Raw genomic sequence first — 17,563 nt, forward strand, 5'->3', positions numbered from 1 at the left:
TGGGACACCATCTTAACATCAGATTCTTTTATCAGAAAAGATGAAGGAAAATCAGTTCTCTCATGATTTGATCATTTTAAAAGAAAATAGGAAGAATATTACAACTAGGGGATACTGGGAGACTGAACATGTCTATATTTCATGTTTCATGTAGCCTTCATATTTGCACATTACAAAATAGGTATTTAGTTCCATTGCATGGTTCTGAAATGGATTGGACAAAGGAAAACAGGGAGCAATATTCATTTAATGCACTACAAGTACAACAACTCATCCAGTGCAGAATGTCACACATCTGGACCACAGAGACTTCACAGAGAACACAGTGTGTCTTTTTTTGTCTCCTGGTCCACTCATGCAATATGTGGTTTCATTTGTCAGACGCATCCACTCTTCTATCCCATACATATATGCACACATCCTCTCTCCCTCTCCCTCTCCCCCTCTCTCTCTCTCTCTCTCTCACACACACACACACACACACACACACACACACACACACACACACACAGACACACACACACACACACACACACACACACACACACACACACACACACACACACACACACACACACACACACACACACACACACACACACACACACACACACACACACACACACACACACACACACACACACACACACACACACACACACACACACACACACACACCTCTCTCCTTCTTCCCCACTGGCTCTTAATTGGCCTTCTGGCACAACTGAGATGATACATACCCACAGGGAATCCTGATGTTCTGGGAGTCTCTTTACTTTTTGTTACATTTTCTCCAAGTTCTAACAAAACATGATGCAAGAAGGAGTGATTTATAGAAAGAGAGAAAAAGTACAATCCCCTTGTAAGTTCACAAAGTAACCTTTAATAAATGTATCTAAAAACATTAATAATAATAATAAAATAAAAAAGTATACATACATACATACATACGTACGTACGTGTATATATATACATATACACATATATACACACTGTAAAAAAATATTGTTGGTTTTTGTAAAAAAGTAAGTAACCTGGTTGCCTTAAAATTTGAGTTGATACAATTAAGGACATTTGTTTAATAAATAGAAACTCAAAATATTATTGTATCTAAACCACATAAAAAATTTGATAAATCATGAAAATGGCACTATTTGGGATGTTTCACGGTGTAATCAGAAATAAAACACACAAATTTACCCAATATGCTTACAAATTTTTTTTAATAATCTTTTAATAAAGGTTGTCGAATCTCAAAAAATGTTCATTGTATTAACTCAAATATTTAATTTCAATGAATCAAAATTTGAAGGCAACCAGGTAACTTTTTTCTAAATAATTTTTTACAGTATATATATCTATATCTATATCTATATCTATATCTATATATATATATATCTATATCTATATATATATATATATATATATATATACACACATACATACATGGCTGGTCGGGTGTGTGTGCAGCGCTTAAATGGGGAACACATGGCACCAGGATGCACTATGGGAAGAAGGCAATCCGGCGGAGGCAGTGTGATGCTTTGGGCAATGTTGCAGACCATGTACACCCTTCCATAAAACTGTATTCCGTGGTAGCTGTGGCCTCTTCCAGAAGCATAATGCACCCTGACACAAAGCAAAAAAGGTTCAGGAATGTTTGTTGACCTGGCCTCCAAATTCCCCAGATCTCAATACAATCGAGGATCTGTGGGATGTGCTGAACAAACAAGTCAGATCAATGGAGACCCCACCTCACAACTTACAGGACTTAAAGGATCTGCTGCTAACATCTTGGTTCCAGATATCAGTGTTATGCCTGATAGATAGGTCTACTGTTGCTCAAGAATGTTGCATTTCCAGTCTGCACATTTCTAGCTAGGCCCATTGTCAACAACACTTGACCAAATATCAAGTACTCAACTTTTCACAGAGCATCCAGGAAAGGGCCATTTATCAGTTCCAGGAAGTGTCCTTTATCACATACTCTAACCAGCCCCTTCCTGAGCCCTAGGTGTTAACAGCTCCTACACTATTTTTGGGGCTCTCTGTCCTTCATTGTTTTAGTCAGGATGTATAAAAGTGCCATGGCTGAGTATAACAGCATTTACATGCAATATACTTTGAGGATATATATTTTTTCATTTTCAAGCTATAATACAAGAACTTACCCCATAATACTATAATTCAAAATACAGATACTCCAAACATGCATTAGCACATGCTCAAATGCTCTCTTCCCCGAAATCAATACCGTCAGAAGCCATTAGGGAGGAGTAATTGCTCATCATGTCTGAATCACAAATGTATTCAGCCAACCACTCACTCAAAGAGGCATGTGTACACACATATACAGTCATAATGGACATTGGCGCATAGCGACATCAGCACAAATTGACAGTATCAGGAACTCACCCACTCCAGGCTAGATTAATTATTTAGACTAGAGAGAGATGCAAGAAATGCACAGAGGTGTTTCCCTATCTCCAGTAGTCTAATTGCATTGGACACACAATCATTTCACTAAATTAGCTATTTTTCTATTTCATGTGGACAAGAAGTTATCTTCCAATGAGCTGCAGGATAAATATATGTTGCAAATGCAAGTGTTTTCTACTTGCTTTCACTAAACTGGAGACATTTCTGTCTAAGAAAGTAGTGTTCCAGTGTGCATTAGGTAACATGTCGCAAGATTGTTACATTTGCAGTGCATTTATGTTCTTTCTTACCAGAGACCAGCAGGAAAGGGCATGTTGCATGAATGCCAATTATTAGAGCAGGATGCTAAGAATAGAAGTCAAGTGTTAAAGTCTGAATGTGACTAAAGTAAAGAGGACTGTAGTATTAGGCTGAAATAAAACCTAGTGCACAATGTTAGATGGTCAACAGAATTATTGAACACAATGCTCATTAACAAAGGGTGTTTTTAAGGTAATAACTAAAAAGACAAATTATGAATAGAAGATAAAATACAGCAATAAAGAACGACAATATTACATTTACAAGGTGGGTCTCCATGGATCGGACTTGTTTCAGCACATCCCACAGATGCTCGATTGGATTGAGATCTGGGGAATTTGGAGGCCAAGTCAACACCTCAGACTCATTTTTGTGCTCAAACCATTCCTGCTTTGTGGCAAGGAGCATTATCCTGCTGAAAAAGGCCACAGCAACCAGAGAATAGTTTCCATGAAAGGGTGTACATGGTCTGCAACAATGCTTAGGTAGGTGGTACGTGTTAATGTAACATCCACATGGATGACAGGACCCAAGGTTTCCCAGCAGAACATTGCCCAAACCATCACACTGCCTCCGCCGGCTTGTCTTCTTGTTCTTCCCCTAATGCATCACGGTGCCATGTGTTCTTCAGGAAACCCGACCATTCACGTGATGTAAAAGAAAATGTGATTCATCAAGACCAGGCCATCTTCTTCCATTGCTCTGTGCTCCAGTTCTGATGCTAATGTTCCCACTGCTGGTGCTTTCGGCAGTGGACGGGGTCAGCATGAGCACCCCGACTGGTCTGCGGCAATGCAGCCCCATATTCAACAAACTGCGATGCACTGTGTATTCTGACACCTTTCTATCAGAACTAGCATTAACTTCTTGAGCAATTTGAGCTACAGTAATTTACAGGTAATTTGTTAAAACATAAAAAATAAAACTCTTTATATATGAGCTAATTGAACAATAATAATTTGGTTAATTACAGTGATGATGAAGGAAGGACTCACTATTTTTATATTGCCTATTAATATTTTAACAATGAAGAGACTACAATATTTTAATTATCTATGAATTAACTAAACTAATAGTTTGCTAATGATTTGTAGGTACTTTAATACCAAAGGTGGGGTGTTTTTATGGCATTGGTTCTTTATCAAGTTTCTCTTCTATTAGTTCAAATACTGGAGAGCTCAATCTGCTAACATCTGTGCAGAACTGTGACAGTATTTCCAACAGCCGGCACTCTTGGGAAGAGCTCTAAGCCCTTTGCTCCCACTACTTGTTCTACAACATGTTTATTTCAAGTGCACTAAAAATTCCCTATTGCATTGTTCAACCAAAGTTCTCGAGCAGAGGACATTCCACTTCAATCTGTGGCTTTTGCACTCAAGTCTTACATGTCCATTTCCAATAGTCTGAGGCAGATAATAACACTATTGACATTTGCTCGCTGATATATCCAAAATGTCTCCTACATCCACATACATGAAAATCAGGCAACGTTATCTGACTTCACTAACTTGGGCAGATAATGTTGCATAGACTTTTGGCCAGAACCAACAGCTGCAGGTAAGAGATGCCCTTTACATTCTTTTCCATTTCGGGTTGACATTAGTATTTCCACAAAAAGAAGATGCTCTCGCAGCATTTGAAAGTGACTTCATTCTGCAAATTCAGCGATATCAATAGAAACTACAGCCACAATCACATAAGTTGGGATTCACTTGGTCACGAGAGGGTTAACGTCACAATCAAAGGCAGATCAGCAGGAGGACGTGAGGAGCCCTTGGCAATCCAGCCCTGCTCTTCAACAGTCTTTGCTGATTACTTACTGCAAGGTACAATTATCCTCACCACTACCATGGAAAAATCAGCCTCTCCCACAAAAGCACAACACTGATGGAGAGAAAGACAAAAACATGAAAACAAAGGCACGGATCGCAGCAATAATAAACACGAGGAGACGTGAGATGACATTCAACTATTGCATTTGATTAATTTATTGGCTCAGAAAGCAATGGCAGATTACACCTCAAAGAGCAGGCGGCAAGCACGAGCCATTTGTTTCGACCAGTTCATGAATAATTACAGCACCTCGAATCAAGTTTTTTTATTATTATTTATTTATGAAACCTTAATACTGTAATCACTGGAAAGTCTCTTTTTAAACCTCTACACTTTACAAAGAAGATGAACAGTATATGTAAACAGTACTTTTTGTTTGTAATCTTAATGCTCCTTTTTAAAATGTGCACATCATTAAAAACACAATTCTTTAAAGTTTAGATGGGAGAATATATGGAGTAACGACTAATGACAATATAAAAGAGATCAAGGGAGGGAAAACAATCCCAGCCTCATCTTTCTCAAAAGTGACTGCATACGCAAGAACAAGAAGCAACATCAAGAGCCATATGTTTATGCATGTCCATAAACGAATAGCAATAGATTTATACACAATGAAAAAAAAAAAAAAAAAAAAAAACAGTGCAAAGAAATTTAAATCAGAAGGCTAAGAACAAAGATAGAAGATAGAGAATGAATTTAAAAATAAAAAAAATCACATTCCCACAGTCATCAATATTTACCTTGAACAAAACCATTTATGTGTTTGAAAATGATAAAGGATTGAGAATGTTGGGAGAATGAATACCAAACCAGAGTGGAGTGATGTGAGAATAAATAGCAGTGGCGTCCTCTGCAGTCAAGGAGTTTGACGCTCTCATTTCACCCTCCTGACTGAGGCAGCAAAACCTAGAAATGAAACGAATGATCTCATGTCATTCTCCACGTTGTGCAGGTCGTCCCTGTTAACAGGGAGTTTTGACCGAGGCAAAAGTTTGGCATTCTTAGTGTTCCGTTCTCTGCGGGTATCAGGAGGCACTTTCTGAGACACTTCGAGTGATTCCTAGAACAGAATCGGTTATGGCTGCTCACTTTTCGTAAACTCAAATAGAAGTTACCTCTGGCTCCATTGTGCACATCATCTTCATAATATGTGAAGTATCCAGAAATCGACTCCGTCTTCATTATACTGAGAAACCAGCTAGTGCTTCCTGAAGAATATAAACAGTATAATGGAGGAGATCTATACAATATACATTACTTGGGTCAGTGATATAAGTAGGGGCAGGATGTTTGGTCTTTGACGCCTGACCTTTCTGCTCTGGGAATGCCGCTATGTTTGGACGAGGGAAAATGTCAACAAGGGCAAAGTGCTATAACCGGGTGTGAGATTACAGGGTAGTTGTTCAATATAATTGATTACAGACAGTGAAGCTGTCTGTTAACTAAGCCATCCCCTCTGGTTCCGCATTCTTTGCGCAATGACGGTCAAACACCCAATATCGGACACTGTGCGAGTGCATTCTTTCTGAGGCTAGCTCCTGCAAGTGACCCATTGCATCTTTCTAGAGTCTCCTGTAATGAGTTCAGATACGACTCTAGAAAAGGCTCCATCCTTCATCCGTTTCTCAGAAAGGCACCTCCTCTCATCCCTGATACTGAATCCAATACCCGTGTGTCTGCTTTTTACAGCGTTATCTCTTGTTTGAATGGAAGGTTTCCATCGCTATGAGTGTGTATAGGCAACATGGAAACAAACTGGAATAGATTAGAGCTGAAGTCAAGTGAGACGATCACTTAATACCACTAGATGGCACTAAAGCAACACAATAGCAGACTAGGGTACCACAACACAAGATACTGCAGCTCAGGCAGAACTCTACTAAAAAATAATACAAAAAATAAAAACAAATTCCAAAAGAAGTGACATCCCCTTCCGAAATCAACACTATTCACAGATGTCCGTTGCACTGCACGCATAGAGAATTGAAATTGTTTACTCGTAACATAAATGAAATAAATAACTGAACTCTTCCCGAAATAAGACATGTCCTTAAATTCCAGACTTGTAGGATTATCAGTGTTCGTACCACAGACTTGAGATGTACAAGGCAGAATATTGCCAAAGTCATTATGTTTTATACATGTATAGTCTTTAGGACAAGGACTCAGACACCCTGCTATTGCTTTGATTGATGTTGAGATGATACATCACAAAACAACACAAGTTTTGACTTCATTATGAGCAAATCACTTCATGCCACCTTCAGAAAAAAAGGTGCATTCTTTTTCTTGAAACACGAATGTTATCCGAAGCGCAGGTCGGCAAACGGAGTTGTAGATTGTTTTCGCCAGAACATGCAGACAGGCTTTTTACAGTTGGGGGGAAAAGCACAAACTCCAAAACCACAATGACGCAGCAAAAATTTCACAACATGGAGCTAGATGCTGAAATGTGGTCATGTAGCAGAGAAGTCTTAGAATCAGGCTCTGAGGCAGGGGGTCTTCATGGGGCAGGGCTGTAGTACTGTCCAAATGACTGGAACCGAATATCAGGTTGTGAGTTGTAAGTAGGGCACAGGAGGGACAAGAATGGAACAGCCTGGAAGGTAGAGGCTGGCATCACAGCCAGTTACTAGTTTCTCCTGTGGGCACTTCTAATGATGTCCCGAGGGATCTCGAATGGAGAAGTAATCACAGAATAGGGCTGAAGATTTGTAGTTTTGCCCTTACCTGACTTTGAGCCATGCCACCACAGATGTGCTGAGAGATTAGAGGAATGCTAATGTGAATATCAAATTGTGTTGAATTGTGAATGGACAATTCTCAATCCGGTCACACGAGAGTAAAAGTCACTCCTATGTCTGTCTGGTCCTCGAGAAGTCTATTAACCTTGACTGTCTTCTGCAGATGGCTCAGTTCAGATCGATGGTGTTAAAGACCCACTCTGTGAACTTCTTGAGCTTTGCAGCGGAGCTTTGAGACTCTTCTTGAAGCCTCTGATTGTCCTCCCAAAGCCTCTTAATTTGGGCCTGCAGTTTTAATTTCTCTTCTCTTTCCTGGAGGAAAATAAAAACATAGTGAGGGAAGTATAAATGTGAGGTTCAATACACTAACTTTAAATATCGACAGAGCTCCTGTTTATAATGGTTAATAAGGTTGTAAATGCAACCAAAAAGCAAATATTTCAAATTATCAAGCACTTTTTATCTAGGAAAAATAAAGGCAGAGACAATGACTAATTCTAAAGTTCCAAAGTGAATCATTCCAAATCCATTACAGTCATTCAAGATTCGATGACTATTACAGCTTCACATGACGTTTTTACATTTTTTTAAAATCCCCTTCATTTTCTCCATTACATAGTCTAGCCTAGTCCACACATACACAGGTACTTTTATAACCAGTGTTTTTGCTCCTCCATTTTAAAACACATTCACACAAGCACAGTTTGAAAAAAAAAATCACTGTCCACATGAAAGCACAAAACCACCGTATGACTGGCTGCCTGATTTCAACATAAGTCCCATCCATGGCAACAATGCACTGAGGGATGTCATGGGCTTGGTGAAAACCTTCTACAAGTTCCTTTACTTTGGAGTCAGTGACAGGTAACCGTATTTACACAGGGGCAGGGCCCAAGTGGACTGTAATAGTAATTTCACACACTTGTCTTACTATTTAGTATTATTGCATTCTGGCACCTCTGTTCTGCAATACAATGAGATTGCGCATGTATCTGCATACATGTGACAAGTGCTGTTAGCAGAGTTATTAAAAGCTACGTCCCCCATTGCATAGACTCGACTCGTGTAAACAAAGAGAAAACGGCGCACAATCTGACGTCAAATAAAGGAAAGAATGGCGCACACATTGACTTCACAAGCCGAAATCTCCGGTTTCATCATCTACACGTCAACACTGCAACTGAAAGAGCTGCAGTTTTGAAAATACCAGTGTTTGTGTGGACAGGGCCTTACTTATAAACTAGACTTACTGTGAGCTGCAAGGTTGTTAATCATTGGTATGTTTTTGTTGTTGTTGTCAGCCAGCGTTATTTAAAATTATTTTTCAAATAATCATGCTCAATGCTGGAATTTCTGCTGAAAAATATCATTACCCATGATTCTGCAGAGAAACCTCCACCAATCAGAGAATCACAGCCGGTGGAAAATAGGACACGGCCAGAAATCATGTTCATGGATGCGGTTATTAACGTTACTGTAGTATGAAGCAGAGTTGGACCGTGTGTTGTGGAGCTGAACAAGGCCGCTGGAGCGATTGTTTCGCAAAAACACGCCAGGATTATGATGACGAACATAGACGCGCGGGTGCCACTTCCACTTTTCCGGTCATGAATATGAGGTAACGCAGCTCTGTTTATCATATTAGATAAATATAAGTGTGTTTAAAATTACGTGATAAAGAAACTCTTTGCTTTTGCTCAGCGGCTGCTGTGACACTTGCTGCACACTGCTATGAGTAAAGCGTTTCGAAAACCGAGGGTAACGCAGATATGATGCAATTGACAGGCGACTCCCTCAAACGTTATGCTCAGACCTTGGTTAAAATAGCAATTTTCTCACAATTTACAAATAGTTGGAAACATTTGGGATATTGTAAGTACTCAACTGAACAAAATATATAACACTGGCCTGGTGGTTTTTGGATATTTTACTGCAAAAATACTACATAGTGCACCTTTAAATTACTTTTTTGTTTTTGTCCCGAACCAATAAACACTAGCAGAGCCCTGGAAATTCTAGTGACAGCCCTAACCAAAGGTGTGCATTGGTTTTCAATATTTAAATGGCTGTCAATTATTCCTGAGGCCATTCTGAATATTGTATAAGTTCAACTCACTTTCTTCAAGTCCTCCTGCAACATCTTAACCAAAGCCTCCAGCTGAGAAACCTTCCCACTGTAGCTTGAAGGCCCCTCACTAACAGAAGAACCAAAGTTAGGACAAAATGGATGCCATATGCAAGAAACTACAACATAACTAAGGAACCAAATACACAATATGAATTACACATTATTTGTTGGAATATTAGAAAAAAGGGGAGAAATGAGAGGGTAGTTGATGTACCTGGGGGAGAGTCTGGTGTGGGGCACAGGGTGCAGCTCTAGATGCTGAGGACTGAGTGAAGACTCTCCTCTCTGACTGACGTCCTGAGAGCTGAACATAAACCCTCTTTGCACTAAGAGGAGAATGGGAGGAGAGGAGTGTGGTTGAGTTGAGAGAAAGAGAGAGATGATGGTGTGATGACAAGCAGAGCATTAATTTAACTGTGAAGGCAATATTAGGCTTACGATAAAGCAGCACCTCCAGCTTAACACAGTTGCACATTCCAAGACATAATTTCACATTTGCCCACCAGCGCAAGCCCTTAAGGGACATTCCCATTAATGTAACAGCATTTCACTCATTATTCTAAATACTTATGTTTCAGCAAATACAGCATATTATATCGTCACACAAAATGGGAACATCTTTAATGTCATAAACCCTAGTAATGAGTGTTCCTTCAACTATGGGCACTTTTGGCCTTGTGTTATGATCTTTTAGAAATTAAAACTCCCTATTATTAATTAAACATTTCACACTCTCATTAGCTTATTTAATTTTACAGTCAAAGGAGCATGTAATTATTTTTCATGAACAATCCAATCAAAAGCACCATTCTCTCCATATACACTATGTGATGTGTTTGAACACTGGTGGAAAAATACTGAAGGAAATAGCATTTTTGGTATTAAATAGTCTACACTTTCTAATGTTAATTTCATGAATCATATTAGCAAGCAATCAGTGTTATTGTTAAAACTATTAACAAAAACTATTACAGCTCGTTTTCAGTAATTGAAGTAAAGCTGAAATGAAAAAATAAATAAATATAAGACTAACTAACTAGGCAACTAACTTGTTGAAATTACTAAAACTAACAAAAACTACAATGCAGTTTTCCTTGATCCATGTCAAATTTAGTGCCGAAGCTACTTTTCACTGTGCAAGGATATCGTGATACGCACGAGTGAATGATGCATGCAAGCAATATCCTGCATTAATATCATTTTATGTTTTATCCACACACAAAAAAAGGTAACAGTGTAGTTTTAACATTTAAACCCCTGGCATATGAAGAAAGTGCCCATATTTGAAGAAACACCTTAATCTTTAAAAACCTGGACAGGTGGATTGTGCAAAGCAGTGACATAGCTGAGGAGGACAGATAAAGAGAAGAGAAATGGGCTCACTGCGTTGTGGTCTTCTCTCACCCTCGAAAGCATTAGCAACATCCACGAGGTGGGTCCAGTCCAGGCCGCTGTCGGTGTCCGTGTCCGGGAGGGGCATGAGACCCAGTTCAGGAGGAGGCAGCCTGTGTCGCTCGTGTAGGTCTGCTAGAGAGGTGTCAGACGCTGAGAGGTCACCTAACACATAGCCAATGAGAAAACGTGAGGTGGCCTGTGTGTGCGCATGTGTGTGATTGAGTGCTTTTGCCCAGTTAGAGATTGTGTAGTGTGCATCTTACACAACATAATGGGGAAATTTAGGAGATTGCAATGCTTTTTCATAACCTGTGGTACTAAATGAAAACTTTCCAGACAATGAAACATTCTGCTGAATTTAGCTTTGAAGCTATAAAAATATTGTACTTTTGTTAAATGGAGTCTCATTTTTTTACTAAAATTAGTTTGAAATCAAACAGTAATTGGTAGAGCCCCTGCGGTACCGTCGCAGGCCCCCTGTTGAGGACTTCAGGCTTATTAGATTTATTCTATGATGTTTTGCATTTTCAAGAGATTTCTCTATTAGATTGTGCTACCCTTTAATGGCACTATGACCCAATCATGACAGGTTCTCACCATGCATCTTGATGCCCATTTTGTAGGAAGGTCTGCGCAGTGGGGCGCCACGGGTGGTCGGCGATCGTGGAAGGGTAGAGCAGCTGAAGAGCACGTCACTGGCCAGAGCCTGCTCCAGAACTGAGTCTCCCAGAGACGGAAGCCGCTGACCCCGGTATATACTCTCATCTGACAGGGTGCGGTGCAGAGAACGCCGCCCTGAGCTTGCTAGACCTGAGGAGGAGGACTGCACGGAAAAAGAGGGAAGGGATACATGATTGCAGTAACTGAACCTGTATTTCAGTAATCCTCTTCTTTTTTGTGTGTGATGGTGATTTTTAAAATACACATTGTGCAAACTGTGCAAAAATATATCATATATATGTATGATACTGGTTATACTAGTAAGAAGTAAGAAGTAACAATCCTATAATTAAAAATATCACATGCACATATAATTGCAAAACAAAAAAAATAAGTATTTCTGAAATGTATATAAACGATTATATATTTATTTTATCTCCTTGTTGGCAACAGGTTTATAAATGCTTCTCATTAAAAATCTGGTGAAATCTTTCCATGGAAGTGTCCATGGTTTGCAGTGTGTGTGTGGTGTGTGTGTGTGTGTGTGTGTGTGTGTGTGTGTGTGTGTGTGTGTGTGTGTGTGTGTGTGTGTGTGTTCACTAATCCTAATGTGTATGCACTAGGGATGCAACAATACAGTTATTCCACGGTTCAATACATACCTCGGTTTTTAACCACGGTTTTCGGTTCGGTTTGGTTTTTTGCTATTCTATTCTTAGGCGACAGGAACAGAAAGAGGTTAAGGAGAAAATGTTTTTGTTGCAATGCTCTTTATTTTACTTCACGGACAACCCGTCGGATTCTGCAGCTCAGTGCAGGTGAAATCTTTTTGGGTCTACCACTTGACTTTTTTGTCCCATAACTCTCATACTGTCTTACTGCGTCCAACCTCAGCAGCGATAGCGCGTTGCGAAAGGCCTTGCTTGTGCAGCTCAACAATCCTGCCACGTTCAAAGAGAGAAAGCCTTTTTGCCTTTGCCATCAGGAGATCTTGACAGTATGACTGCTTGAAGGACAATGCCATGAAAGCCATATTTTTGTCCAGATTTGACCTTTTTATGGCTATGGTCTTAAACTTTTGATCAGCTGATGAACGGCCTGTTTCAGTTTAAATGCAGTTTTCAATAAATTGCCTACTCTCTATTTTTTGTCTCTTGCTCCTGTTTCTTCTTTTGGCATTTTGAATCAGCACTTACAACCCGGTTCGCAAGTGCGAAATGTCTAAAACTTGCAATGAATGCCCTGGTCTTTAGATTTTGTTCAGGAGTGTATATGTTAACCTTTGTGTATTTGACAGTATTAGTGCAGTTAGACTACATAGTCCAGTAATTACATGTGTTTGACAGGCTTTTAGTGTGCATGCTCAGTGCATGTAAAACAGTGCATATAAGCACGAGAATGAAATGTTTTAACTTGCAAGGCTTTAAAACGCATGCATGAACTTTCGTGATTGTGAATAACTACAGTGTTCCATGAGTATAACTCTGACACCAGCATTTCAAGAATGGTCTAAACACCTCTAAACTTTAGTGCATATGATGGATATTTGCTCATATCCACGCGTAGACTGAGAGAAACAGAAAAAGTTTATTAAATGCAAAACTGAAATAAACGCAATTCACAAGCGTGTATTGAACCGTAAATGCCGTACCGAACGGTTCAATATTATATTGAGAATTGTGGCATCCCTAGTATGCACTAACTCGGATGGGTCAAATGCAGAGGACAAATTCCAAGTTTGGGTTACTATACTTGGCTTTCATTTTGACTTGATGAGGTACCTTCTCCTTGTGCTGACTGGATGGTGGACTTTCTGATGTGATGAGTTTCTTTAGATCTTCTTCCACTGTGGACTTGCACATGGCTTGAGGAGAGTGCAGATCCCTAAGAGAGGGCCTGGATTGAGAAGACCCAGGGTCTGACCCCTCACCCTGTGGTCTTCTAGGGGGAAAGGGCATAATGCAAGATTTTGGATAAAAACATCAAATCATTGACTGTCAATTCTAAGCCATTCATTTCCTTATTTACAGGATCATTATGCACTGATTCCGTTTCACTGTTATTACTGTCCCTCTCCAGAAGGTGGCAGTCGTGTATCGGTAAAACATAAAACTCCAGGAACAAAAGGAAAACAAAACCTAAACCCTCTTTTGACAAAAAAGATTACATAGATTTATTGGCACTTAAGAGGAAGGTCAGAACAAACACAAGTAGAATATTAACTGTCTATAAAATAATGTGTGACAAATTGATCTAGCAAGATGGCAACTAGTCCATGATTTATGAACTTGAACTTGTTGTGATAATTTTCCTGTGTGTATCTTTTCAAACATCTCTCCTTCACATCTTTACAATCCAGTCACACATCTTTTAACCATCCATCATCCCCACAGCAAAGCTCCTTTACTTACTTGCGTGTGTCCCCAAAGTCCACAGAGTTGATGGTGCTGCCCGGTTTCCTCCAGCCAATCAGGTACTTGCTAGTGGCCCCTTGGCGAGGATAGAAACTCTTGGGACCAGGTGACACCGAGCTCTGGGAGGAAGAGGATGAGGGGGATGTGGCCGAGGAAGACTCTTCACGTGGGGAGCTGTGGCTGGAGCTCAGGACTGCAGGGCTGACAGTGTGCCGTGTGCTGAAGGCCAGATAATGGGAAAACATGTCTAGACTGTCTTGGAAAATAAATATCCTAGAAAAAGTGTGCACATACTTTATACAACGTGTACACATACATGTGGCATTATTTGCCATGATATTATTACTACAAAAAAATGTATACAGTAAATCAATGAATTGTAACAGGTAAAACAAACATCCAAACTCTTTATTGAAATGTGCTCCACATTTCTATAAACTTTTCTTGCCCAAACAAAATTCATTGGCACAATACTAAGATGTGTGTGGGTGCCAGGGTGTTGCTACACAGTTGCTAGGGTGTCCTGGGTGGTTTCTAAAGAAATTGTAATGTGCTGTTCTAAGGGAAATCTAAGGTGTTCTGGGTATTGATAGTTGGTTATTTGCTCTGAAAGGGGGATTCTGAAATCTACTGCCGCTTCAATATACCTATATATATATCTATATCTATATATATATATACATATCTATATATCTATATATATATATATATATATATATATATATATATATATATATACATATATATATATATATATATATATACATATATATACATATATATACATATATATACATATCTATATATATACCTATATACCTATATATATATATATATATATATATATATATATATATATATATATATATATATATATATATATATATATATATATATATATATATATATATATATATATACACCTATATATATATATATATATATACACCTATATATATATATATATATATACACACACCTATATATATATATATATATATATATATATATATATATATATATATATATATATATATCCAAATTAAATAGTAAATTATTATTAAGTTGTTTTTTAAAGTATTAACTAATCAAAGCCTTAATCAATATGTATCCTTTTATATTATTCTAATGATTTTTAATGATTTTTTCCAGCTAAGATTTTGCTTAAGAGAACCATTTATATTATATTTCATTCATTTTATATTTCCTTTTACTGAAACACTAAAGAATCAAGATGAATATTCCCTGTAATACTGTCTTTACCTTTCACTGAGAGAAAGCACGTTATCAGTATGTTTTGGGAAAGTTTCTGGTCAGAACTGGAGCTTAATCAGCTCCAACCTTGGAGAGACTGTGTATCTTTGTATGTGCGCAATATTCTGTGTTACAGGTCAGCGTTGAAAATGGGCATCCTAAGAGATAGGTGGACTTATGGGTGGAGCAAGCTGGCGCCTGCTCCAGACCTCAAAGGTCACTGCGGGCCTAATTCCGGGGTGAAAGCCTCAACAAGTGATATGTCTATGTGCATCTGATTAACTGACAATGTGTGGAAATTTACCATGACTGTGTATTTTCTCTGAGCCAATCAGAATCATCCACCTTGCAGTAAGGACATGGATAGACCTTGAAAACAGTATTACTGTTGGGACAATTGTACGTACGATAGGCAGGGCGATGAGATGGCAATAGGGAGCCAAAATAAATTAAAAAAGCCTACTATCACAATGCTAAGATGTTGTTTGAGGTCACCAGTGTTGCTAAAATGCTCCGGAAAGTTGCAAGGGCATTGCCTAGGGAGTTGAGAATTTGCTAGGTTGCTTGCTAATCCAAATAAAAAAAAGCCCATCTACAAACTCTGTAAAAAAAAAGAAAGAAAAAAAAAGAATCAAAGCATACCTAGAATGGGAGCCCATGTCACTCAGACTGTAAGAACTGCCATCCCGGACCAGTAGATGTGTTGGCGGACTTCGGGTTGTAGGCGGCGCATCAGCAGGGGACACTGGGGACTCTGCAACGGGAGGGGACCTCTCAAGCACCCTCCGGCTCCCTTCTGTGGGGCTGTGCCAGGGTGAAGGGGCTCTCTCTCTCGCTCCAGCAGCTCCCACAGCCAGCAGAGAGCTGGAACTCCCATGGGTGGGCCCGTATGATGTAGCATCGATGCCGCTGTCAGCGGAAGCACCCTGCAGGTAGCCACCGCCACCCAGACCATTCGGCTCAGATTCCGGCTGCTCTCCCATCCCTCCACTACCCAGATCATACCACTTGTCATCGCTATGACCTCCACTAGAAGTGGTACTGGAAAGCGTATTACTGCTGGAGTGAGAGTATGGACCTTCAGACTGTAAGAAAAAGAAAATTGTTGCTGAAACATCATATTTTCACAAAGAGTTAAAGGGTTAGTTCACCCAAAAATGAAAATTAGATGTTTAACTGCTTACCCCCAGTGCATCCAACATATAGGTGTGTCTGTTTCTTCAGTAGAACACAAATGAAGATTTTTAACTTCAACCGTTGCTGTGTGCCAGTCATATAATGGGGTGAATAGGTAACAATTCTATGAGAGGAAAGCATACAAACAAAAAATATATGCTTAGGCAACGTGCACAAAAACCCTGCTGCTCCTGATGACACATTGATTTGTTAAGACACAATTGCAGTAACTTCCATTAGGTGAGGTCAATTAGCGGCGCGATCATAGAAATATATATATATAGAATCCTCATTAGTGCCTGCGCGGATCGGTCGAATGAGGAAATCTGCATAATGTATGTGTATGATCGCGCCGCTATTTGACCTCACCAAACGGAAGTTACTGCAGATGGGAAAACTTGATGAGATTCGTTGGGATATGAGGTAAAAAATAAAAAAACATAAATACTGTTGTTTCTCACAGAAACCGATCTGTTCGTGTCTTAACAAATCAATGTGTCATCAGGAGCAGCAGGGTTTTTGTGCATGTTACCTAAGCATGTTTTTTTTTTTTTTTTTGTATGTTTTGCTCTCATAGAATTGTTACCTATTCACCCCATTATATGACTGGCACACAGCAAAGGTTGGAGTTAAAAATCTTCATTTGTGTTCTACAGACACACCTACACATTGGATGCCCTGTGGGTAAGCAGATAAACATCTAATTTTCATTTTTGGGTAACTCTTTAACCTAGATAAGAAAACTAGATTTTCCACCATCATGCTAAGGCACAGTATTTCTTGTACATCCAACATGCACAAAAATAAAAGGTTTGCTCAGGTTGTAAAATGTTGTGTGGTTCCAAAAACTTTAGGATATTTATAAAATAATGATTCATGACATTTCACTTGATCCTTTAACAACAATACATTTTTAGAGTAATTGCACTTAAAAAAAAAAAATGTAAACCATAAATACACATGAATAAAAAGAGTAAATGTTCTCATGTTTTTGCAGAAAGTTTCTTATACTCACCATGGCTGCATGTATTTGATCAAAATACAGTGAAAACAGTAATTCTGTGAAATATTATAAATTCAAATAACTCTTTTCTATTTTAATATATTTTGATATGTATTTTTCCTGTTATGGCAAAGCTGAATTTTCAGCAGCCATTACTACTATTTTTTTCATGATTATTTGATGATTATGAACGTTAAAAAGTACAGAACTAACA

The 17,563-nt window shown here is 38.9% G+C and overlaps 1 protein-coding gene across 6 annotated transcripts in view; it reads right to left on the reverse strand.

Moving 5' to 3' along the window:
* Positions 1-4,698: 4,698 nt before the first annotated feature.
* Positions 4,699-17,563, reverse strand: part of sipa1l1 (signal-induced proliferation-associated 1 like 1) — a 109,224-nt gene continuing 96,359 nt past the window's right edge. For 4 of the 6 annotated variants that reach the window (XM_067417502.1, XM_067417496.1, XM_067417499.1 and 1 more), the window contains 8 exons: positions 15,813-16,255; positions 13,914-14,135; positions 13,284-13,443; positions 11,440-11,665; positions 10,831-11,004; positions 9,662-9,773; positions 9,436-9,514; positions 4,699-7,631 (listed from right to left, as the gene is read on the reverse strand). In XM_067417502.1, coding sequence (XP_067273603.1) covers positions 7,488-7,631; positions 9,436-9,514; positions 9,662-9,773; positions 10,831-11,004; positions 11,440-11,665; positions 13,284-13,443; positions 13,914-14,135; positions 15,813-16,255 — 1,560 coding nt within the window. In that variant the 3' untranslated portion in view covers positions 4,699-7,487. The remainder of the gene's footprint in view (positions 7,632-9,435; positions 9,515-9,661; positions 9,774-10,830; positions 11,005-11,439; positions 11,666-13,283; positions 13,444-13,913; positions 14,136-15,812; positions 16,256-17,563) is intronic. The other 2 variants (XM_067417501.1, XM_067417500.1) reach the window with 2 other exon arrangements.

Source organism: Pseudorasbora parva, chromosome 15 (assembly GCF_024679245.1).
Source record: "Pseudorasbora parva isolate DD20220531a chromosome 15, ASM2467924v1, whole genome shotgun sequence".
NCBI lineage: Eukaryota > Metazoa > Chordata > Actinopteri > Cypriniformes > Gobionidae > Pseudorasbora > Pseudorasbora parva.